Below are 10,081 nucleotides of genomic sequence, written 5' to 3'. Positions count from 1 at the left end.
ACAAAGCATAAACAAATATATAGACCTAATATACTCTGACATTTCCTGGCAGGAAAAGCAGTTGCCTGGACTTTATAGATCAACCCCAAACCAAAAAAAAAAAAAAAAAAAAAAGAAAAAAAAGAAAAAGGAAAGAAAGAAAGAAGGAAAAAGCCACATTTTTCCTGGGACAGGGTGAGCTCATAGGGGATGATGCTGCATGTTTCTGTGGTCCACTGCATCAAACCGGGCCACTCCGATTGGCTATCAGAGATGCTGGGATGCTGCGCCGTGCGTGACGTCATCCGACCGGCAGCACGTTTATCTATCTCCCCGGCTCGACACGCAGCCTAGAAATGAGGCAAGTGCTGATTCTGAGAAAACACTGAGGTAAGAGACTGAAGACTGGACGCCGGTGAAGTCGACACAGGACGCTCCCGCATCCGTAGAGCACCATGAGGGAAATCGTTCACATCCAGGCTGGACAGTGTGGGAATCAGATTGGGGCGAAGGTAGAAATGTAATTGTATAGTTCTGGAAATGGAAAGAGTTAATTTTATAAGTGTTTCAGAATCATTTATGGTGTATTGATATTTAAATGTGCTGGTTTGTTTACCGTTTCTAGATGAGGAACTTGGTTTTTGCTTCTGAAAAAACTTGTTGTGTGTGAATGTGCGGGGTGCGGTTCAGGCTTTGCTCCGTGGGGTTGGCTGCAGTGGCGCGGTCTCCCACTGCTGCGTGACATCTTGTCACCGACCAGATGCGCAATGATGGTGTGACAAAAAAAAAAAAAAAACAACAACAAAGGGGTGGCTCCAACTCGGTCCCATGTTACAGAATAAAATGTCGTTTAAGTCCATATATATATATATAAAAAAAAACATTTCATCTATGCATCCATATTTTTGTCCCATCTTCTAGTTCTGGGAGGTGATAAGTGATGAGCATGGCATTGATCCCACTGGCAGTTACCAAGGTGACAGTGACCTGCAGCTGGAGAGGATAAATGTCTATTACAATGAAGCATCAGGTAAATCTTTGTTTTTCCTTATGCAACTTTTTTTTTTTTTTTTTTTTTTTTTTTTTTTTAGATGAGTCATGTTTCCATCCCAGTAACTTGTCACCACACACAGTTCTGTTTCCATTGCTCATATCCTTGCATGACCCAAAGCTGCACAGACTGTAGACCTCATTTACATGCTACAAGATGCTCGTGTCACTAATTTAGCCGCAAAGGAAAAGTAGGTCCTATCATCAGTGTGGGGAAAAAATAGGACAGTGAACCTGCTAAAATCGTTCTCTCTCACTCTGCCTTCCTCTCTCTCTCTCCCTCCCTCTGTCTCCCTCTTCTGTCTCTCTCTATAGGGAGCACAGGTATCTGCAGTCTCTGTATAGCTGACCTCCACCTCACTGCCCCTTGGTTTCATCTCAGTGTCTGATTTTAATGGCGTGGCATGTTGAAGGTCATTCAAAACACATCCCGAGTTGCTCCACGCAGCCGCTGCTGTACTTTAACCAGCAAAACAGAGCCTGAATGAGGGTGCAGTCATTGCACTGTACATCTTGTGCTTTGCTTTTGGACGGAAGAGGATAAGCAAGTCGGTACAGATCTTTACCCAGGAGTGAGATCATTGCCTATTCATTTTGCCAAATAAAAGGCCAACACCTGCATAGGCTTGCATAGCACATTCACCACCCTTATTCTGTTGTCAAATGCCACGCGTTATTGATCCTTTGTTCCATGTTGCATGCTGGGCTGGCAGTGTTACCTAATAGGTCACTTTTGCATGTGGGCTGATTGACTGATTTTAATTTCCACTAAAATGCAGTTTGAGTGGGTATTTGCATTAACATTTAAGCAGATGTAATGTTTGGGAGACAAAAGGAGCCGAGTATGAGAAGATTGCATCTTTGATTGAACGGACTCTGCAGAGCTCAGCACTTTGAAAGACCCAATGGTCTAAAATAAGCAGTGCAGCACATTGCAGTAGTTTGCAGAATAGGTTGGAAACAGAGGCAAAGTGCAACAAACAAACAAACAAACAAACAAACATAAAGCACCATTAACCGTACCGCCTCATAGACAAGTTCAAATACACTGCAGTATCATTAAAAGGAGAATACAGGGGACGTTTGTCATGTTTATTTATAATACAGCCCTAGCATCGTGCACAGTGACACTGATGATATCTAACTCCACTCTTCTATCCACCCATTATCATTCTATCCTTCTCTCTTCTACTATTTTTCATCCAAAGGCAGCAAATTTGTCCCCCGTGCCATTCTGGTGGACCTGGAGCCAGGAACCATGGATTCAGTCCGCTCTGGCCCATTTGGACAGTTATTCAGACCTGACAACTTTGTCTTCGGTAAGAGAGCAGTAAACGTCTCATCCTAAACCGAGTGTATAGAATATGTTTGCGTCAGCAGCTAATGTCACATCCTGTAAGGCAGTGCTCAGTTACAATTGAGAGGTCTGCGCGGCATACAGCAGTAACAGCACAAAACTTCTGCAGCTTCTCAGAGATGTGCCAGTGATGCATTGTCCATGTGCAGCTGTGTCAGACTCAGATAGCTCTCGTGGTGACTCAGCGAAAAGAAATCTGCACTAGGACATGCTGCTGCAGTCCTGCTCACGACTGAAGAAGCAGCAGCAAAAAGAACTCAAAGGCTAACACTTTATTTCTTTTTACAGCAAATACACAACCATAAAGCATGACAGTATACTCTCCATCTGCAATATATTATATATGTAATTACTACTAACAATTGTAGTTTATAAGTTTAAATGACAGTAAAAAGGCATTAATAAAAATATTTAGCTACAAGATCTTGAAAGATTTCTTTTGTCTATCTTTACTTTATTGAAAAAAGCAAATGGCACTTAATGAAATAGTATTAACCCCCTAGGCATCTGAGTTATTTTCAAAATATATTCAGTTTTGATGTCAAGATTTCAAAAAGCTGCAGCTCGGAAGTGGTTAGAGATAAAGTCATACTGTAAATGAGAAAAATATAGGGTATGACCCAAAGTTTACGATAAGAGTAACTTATTTACTAATTTACTCATCTAGTTTGCATATTGTGTCATCACAGTGCGGCAGCCATGTGGGATTGTGTAACTTTTAGTCAAATTGAATTTTTACATAGACGTTTTCTTTGTGTTTTTGGTTTTTTGTCATCTTATCCTCAAAATAAAATGCAGTAAGTTTTAGTAGCTTTTTAGCCAAGCAGCAGAGTAGCCTAAGTGTCCTTATTTATCAAAACTAAAACCAAATAAACTTTACTTACTTACTTACTAAACCAGCTCGGTACCACACCTTTCAAACTGGATTTTCTTCTTCGTTTTGAATAGAAAAATGCCCTTAAATGATGTTAGGATCGAAGGGGCCCACGTCCACCATTCATTGGTGGGAGGTGGTAGTAAGATTTGGGAACTCTACATGGAGCTATGGTCTGTTTCATTCAGTTATGTTGATGTTTGGTGTTTAAAGGGTTTAATATACACGCATTGTAAACTTGGCTAATAAACATCCTGAAACCATTAACAATAACTAATTAGATAAGAACTGATAAGAACTGGTACCAACTGGAGGACAGAATGACCCACTGGAGTCTCTTTATCTTGCACACACATTCCACAATGACATAGCACATACATGCATTTTCCTTGCCCCAAACCCCAAATCACGTCTGCTGTTGACCTTTCCCTTCACCTTGTCCCCCAAATTCCTTTCAAATCCATGAAAAAATTCCAGCAAGTGTCCACGTGTACTGTGTGAAAACTGTATGATGTCTTATATTTGTGCTTTGCATTATCTTGTTCTTCACTGCAAATTTTGAAGAAAAGGGTTCTATGGTGGCGCACCAGTTGCAGCGGCCCAATGTCCCTAATCATTGATCGAAATCTCGTTTGTTGTACTCTGTGCTGTATGTACACTGTGCTGTCAAATGACAATAAAGAAATCTGTAATCTGAAACTGTTTTAAAATGTTACTTTATTAGAAAATGGTGCTGGTTTTATACAGTATAGCCAGCATATTGTGATTTGTCTTTACATCCTTTCTGCAGGTCAAAGTGGAGCTGGAAATAACTGGGCCAAGGGTCACTACACTGAGGGAGCAGAGCTGGTGGACTCGGTTCTGGACGTGGTGAGAAAAGAGTCTGAGAACTGCGACTGCCTCCAGGGATTTCAGCTCACGCACTCGCTGGGTGGAGGCACCGGTTCAGGAATGGGTACACTGCTCATTAGCAAGATCCGTGAGGAGTATCCTGACCGGATCATGAACACCTTCAGTGTCATGCCTTCCCCTAAAGTGTCCGACACCGTAGTGGAGCCCTACAACGCCACCCTCTCTGTCCATCAGTTGGTGGAAAACACAGATGAGACATTTAGCATTGACAACGAGGCCCTCTATGACATCTGCTTCCGCACCCTGAAGTTGACCACACCTACCTACGGAGACCTCAACCATCTGGTATCTGCCACCATGAGCGGGGTAACCACCTGTCTTCGCTTCCCAGGCCAGCTCAACGCTGACCTCCGTAAGCTGGCTGTCAACATGGTCCCGTTCCCTCGTTTGCATTTCTTCATGCCAGGCTTTGCGCCCCTCACAAGCCGGGGGAGTCAGCAGTACCGCGCCCTCTCCGTACCAGAGCTCACACAGCAAATGTTCGACGCCAAGAACATGATGGCGGCCTGCGACCCCCGTCACGGACGCTACCTCACCGTGGCGGCTATCTTCCGTGGCCGTATGTCCATGAAAGAGGTGGATGAGCAGATGTTGAGCGTGCAGAACAAGAACAGCAGCTACTTTGTTGAATGGATCCCAAATAACGTGAAGACCGCTGTGTGCGACATCCCTCCACGAGGCCTCAAGATGTCAGCGACCTTCATCGGTAACAGCACAGCCATTCAGGAGCTGTTCAGGAGGATCTCTGAGCAGTTCACCGCCATGTTCCGCCGCAAGGCCTTCCTCCACTGGTACACCGGAGAGGGAATGGATGAGATGGAGTTCACCGAAGCCGAGAGCAACATGAACGACCTGGTGTCTGAGTATCAGCAGTACCAGGACGCCACCGCTGACGAGATGGGCGAGTATGAAGAAGACGAAATAGAAGACGAGGAAGATGTCCGTCACGATGTTCGCCACTGATTCTAAAATAATGGCGTACCTTTTTGAGTGACCCAGTCCCTTGAAGTTCTGTTTGTTGCTGGACAGTGCAGTGAGATCCTAGAAAAATATGCTGAAATACAAATGTTCAACTACACGTCGCAGTGTGCAGATCATGATGAAATATATTTGTTTAGCAAAGATTATACTGCATCTGAATATGGCTCATAATGACAAATGTCACAAGTGGTGGTAGATAATAAAGTATGCAAGTATTATAGCAACTGGTTTTCAAAGTCACGCTTTACCAGTGTCCGAAAAGAAGTCTTGTCTTGATTACAGTTTTGTAACATTTACTTGAACATGCTTTAACTCTGTCAAATCTCAAATAAAAGTATCCGTAAAATAAAGATAAAACTTACTTTGTGTCATGTTTTGTTACACAAGGGAAATGTTTTTTGTTTTTTTAAAGGTGTATGTTACTGTATAACGCTCCCATGATGGGAAGCGGTCATGTGTCACATCCTTTGAGCGTCATCTTTAATCACAAGACATTTTTGACTCACCAAAACATAATATCAGGTGAACCAAACAAACAGTTGCCTAGAATTTTGGCAAACCACACCTTAAACCCTTATGAGGGTAGTGACAAATCCAAAGCTATTGCATTATTCAGCCGTGGGGCATGCATCCAAAACTAGTAATGCCAAATAAATAAGTCTATGACATAAAAGAGAAAGTGACGTCAGTATTTAAAAACCTGTTTTAATCTGTGGTGGCCTTCCAGGGACAATCTGTTCTCAACAAAGAAGACAAAGACATGTTGAAATACTCTGACTTGTTGTGTTTTCTTCCTGATAAGACACTGAAGTAAATGTCTCTATTCTGACAATTAGGACAAAAGCACTCTTAGGGATATGCATTTCAAATACGTTGCAGACACACCCTTGTCATGGCTGTCAAAACAGGAATTTTCTACTTGACAGCTTAAGGATCTCTTCTGCATTAACATAACCGGTGGCTAGAACTGAAAGACAATAAAAGCAGAGTATGGGAGAAGCAATTTTCAGCCTAGGGCTACACTAAAGAAATTACAACAACAATTTGTATTATATTCAAATTGGACTGGAACAAATGCAAATATCAGTGTGAGCCAAATGAGTGGATCCATCGAAACAAAGTCTATGACATTTCATGACTCATTTCCAGACTCGGTATTTGCTCACAATGAAACACACAGCACTTCAGTGACAGAATGAGGGTGAACTATGTTATCTTTTCCTAAGACTGAGGACATGCTATGTAATTCAGCAGCCTGAGGGACGTAGATTCAGCTTCTGATACTCAGGCTTTAAGAGCTTTATTGTTTTATTCTGCCTCAAACAATATACAGAACAGCTTTGCAAGGGGATCTTAAATTCCTGATAACTGGTAGAAATCAAAAAACTTTACAGGAGGCTTTAAGTTTTTTAAACCCTTTAACACTGTGTGTGCCCTGACCAGCTCTTATCTCATCTGTTGGAATGCATGACCAGTCTTCTCATGTCTCCTAGTGGTGTAGCCTGGGTGTCGGTATCTGCCTATGTGTGATCTCATTACAGCAGTGTTTCTCAAACTGTGGGGCGAGCCTCCCAGGGGGGCACGAAGGCTGGCCAGGGGGTTCATGGGATCACTCCTTGGGATTTTTCTTTTTTTTTTTTTAGGTTAGAATATGTAGCAGGTGGAACTAATGCAGTGGTTCTCAACCTTTTTTGGCTCATGACCCCATTTTCACATCACAAATTTCTGGCGACCCCAGACATTCAAAATGGAGATTTTTTTTATTTTTTTTGCTAAAATTAATTTGTTTTTGATCATGTAATACTTTGCTATATTATGTTGCAAATAAATGTTAATTTTAGATGGCATTTAGTCTATATAATGTATATTATTATGGACAGAGGCAGAAAAGCCAGGTGTAGATTACTGCACAAAGTGAGAATTTTATTTTCCTTGGTCAGGATATGTACAGTCAGTCCAGCTTGGATTTACAAGGCTGACAATTAATACTGAACAAACAATAACTCAGACTATGAATTATGAAAGAGCTGCAGCATCTGAAACCGACCACAATGAACATTTGACAGATAAATAGTACCACAGTGCTTCAGTTTCAGCTTCACAGTTTGTCATGTCTTTTATGGATTGTGATTGTCTCTTTCAACTCACCATATATTTTTTATTAGTAAGTTTGTTGTTGTTGTTGTTGTTTTTTTTTTTAATTTATCAGTTACTTGAAATTTCAGGTGACCCTATTTGAATTCCAGGTGGCCCCACGTGGGGTCCCGACCCCAAGGTTGAAAAACACTGAACTAATGTTTTAACGGTGGCGCACCCTGGACTCATTTTAGGGACGTACATCAAAAACAAACAAATCTACGGCCATGGTGATCTGTCACTAAACTAGACAAAGAGTTTAGGTTTGGAGAATGGACAAGGTTTGGACTGGAAAAGAAAAATGTTTAATGTTCTGAGATGTGCAATGCCAAAATATCCACAGTTTTAAAACACTTTACAAATACGTGGTCTGGTCACAGTGCAGGGAGGGCGGGGCTTACTGGTAATTGCTGGGCCATTCCATCCCTGGCTCTTTCTTACCTTTACTGGTATCTGCTTGTCCTTGTTTACCATGTTGATATGTGTCACTTCTATTACCATTGTTGGTATGTGATTATTGTTTGTTTTTGTTTTTTTGTCATTTAAGTTTTTATTGATTTTATCATATTTTCAGACATTTACAAAACAGAAAAAAAACAAAATGAGAAAAAAAAGAGAAAGACAAAAAGAAAAACAAAAAACAAAATGACCCAGAACTTAAAAAAGCATCTGCAAAAACCCCCCAGCAGCCCCACTATTGCTGAAATATATTGTATTATAAGTTATGCCGACTATCATTTTGATAGCTACTATGCATAATATACATCAGTTTTCCTAATCTGTTTACTATCAGTTATTTACATTATCAGGACTCTAAACAGATGTTACTATATCATTAAGGAAGCATTAGTAATGTGTTATGTTGTATAAATGCAAGATGGGGGTGGGATTTAATAAGTGTTCTTCTTCCCACTCCTTTTTGAGCAACACATATTAAATACATTTTGTTATTAATAGTGTACATAGCAGTTGCTATATTGTCTCAATCACCTTTATTTATTGATGTATTTACTGACATTAGTTCCTTGTACACATAAAAATGTTTTGTTTTTTTCTCCTGCTCAAAACAAATGAATGAATGAATGAATGAATGAATGAATGAATGTAAACAGGCACACCGCAGCCACTGATATTGTTCAAATGTTTATCTTTGTTACCAAAATGTGTTTGTTGTTTAAAAAAGTAACTTTATTGTCATAGTTGTAAGATAATTGCACATTTCTTTTTTTATTTGGATAAATATTGTCTCAGGGAGCAGTCTTATTGAGTTTATTTGTATTGTTCAAGCAAAAATCCCCTGATGCTGTGTCCCCTTTACACAGCAGAAGTGAACTCTTGATGGTCCATGAGGAAAACCTGATTTTCTACTTGCAGGTTTTTGTTTTTTTTCCTGAGGCATGACCAAACTATTTCTCATAAGCCACAAGAAAATGTGCTGTAGCGTTTCAATGGGCTGTCCAACATGTATGTGCAAAAGCTAAGCGTAAAATACTTTACCTTCAACCTCATTTAAGTAGATGAGTGAACATACCAGAGGTCACCAGGATGGTTTCAAACTGATAAAATGTATGTCAAAGTTTTTATGTAGGTGACTTTCTTGCATTAATTTTGACAAATTCACTGTTTATGATTTTAACAAAATAAATGTGTCTGGAAGATTAATACAAAGATATGTTATAAAAAAAAAAAGTTGTATTACATAGACTAGCGGTTCCCAACCTTTTTTTGCTCGTGACCCCATTTCAGGAGACCCCAGACATTCAAAACAGAGATATGCTTTTGCTTAAATTAATTTGTTTTTGATCATGTAATAGTTTGCTATACTATGTTGTAAATAAACATTAATTTTAGATGACATTCAGGCTATATAATGTATATTATTATGGACGGAGGCAGAAAAGCCAGGAGGTGAGAATTTGATTTTCCTTGGTCAGGATATGTACAGTCAGTCCAGCTTGTATTTACAAGGCTGACAATTAATACTGAACAAACAAGAACTCAAACTATGAATTATGAAAGAGCTGCAGCATCTGAAACCGACCACAAGGAACATTTGAAAGATCAACAGTACCACAGTGCTTCAGTTTCAGCTTCACAGTTTGTCATGTCTTTTATTTACTGTGATCGTCTCTCAACTCACCATATATTTTTTATTAGTAAGTTTTTATTCTTATTTTTATCAATTACCAGAAATTTCAGGTGACCCCATTTGAATTCCAGGCGACCCTACGTGGGGTCCCAACCCCAAGGTTGAAAAACACTGACATATACATTATGTTGTGTCCTCATAATATATTAAAAACACAATTCATAGGCATAAAACTGCACAGCATAACAGTGCAGTTTTGAGCAGTAATAAGTAACATAGGGCTGTCCAAAATACAGCAAAACAAGAAGTGGGTGTCAAGAAGCTTTAGCATTACATATAGAAATAAATAAAACAAAAGTCTTAAGCCACCTCTAAATACACTAAGCATACTTAGCATACTTATTTAATTCTCATTCTCTTTTCTTCAGACGTACGAGTAACAAGAAAATTCACCGAACGTGTGCACAGCCTTAAAGGACATACAAAAAGCTGATCTACATGGGCCCTAAAGCTCAAAGCCACTATTTAGTCTGACCTCTGACCCCATGACAAGAAACAGTACAAACAGTTACAAACATCTGACGTGTGTTAAATAAAACCTGGTAGAAAACATCAGAAAATGAATGCAATAAATGTCAAACTGTCTGAACAAAAGGTTTAAAGACTTGTAAAGTGCAAAGCGAGGTCACACTAAACACTACCA

General features: G+C 39.9%; 1 protein-coding gene across 2 annotated transcripts; it reads left to right on the top strand.

The window, feature by feature from the left end:
• The first annotated feature begins 299 nt into the window (after positions 1–299).
• On the top strand, positions 300–5,504 carry LOC115437788 (tubulin beta-2A chain-like). 2 transcript variants are annotated; one of them, XM_030161130.1, is made up of 5 exons: positions 300–491; positions 901–1,009; positions 1,345–1,353; positions 2,238–2,348; positions 4,051–5,504. In XM_030161130.1, exons 1-5 carry the CDS (start codon positions 435–437, stop codon positions 5,133–5,135), a joined length of 1,371 nt encoding a protein of 456 aa, XP_030016990.1. In that variant the 5' UTR covers positions 300–434; the 3' UTR covers positions 5,136–5,504. The 2 variants fall into 2 exon arrangements, with proteins under 2 accessions (XP_030016990.1, XP_030016991.1); XM_030161131.1 differs by lacking the exon at positions 1,345–1,353.
• The last annotated feature ends 4,577 nt before the right edge of the window (positions 5,505–10,081 follow it).

The sequence above is a fragment of the Sphaeramia orbicularis genome, chromosome 17, assembly GCF_902148855.1.
Source record: "Sphaeramia orbicularis chromosome 17, fSphaOr1.1, whole genome shotgun sequence".
Taxonomy (NCBI): Eukaryota; Metazoa; Chordata; class Actinopteri; order Kurtiformes; family Apogonidae; genus Sphaeramia; species Sphaeramia orbicularis.
The sequence above is the reverse complement of the archived record's forward strand: the minus strand, read 5'-3'. Positions and strand labels throughout refer to the sequence as shown.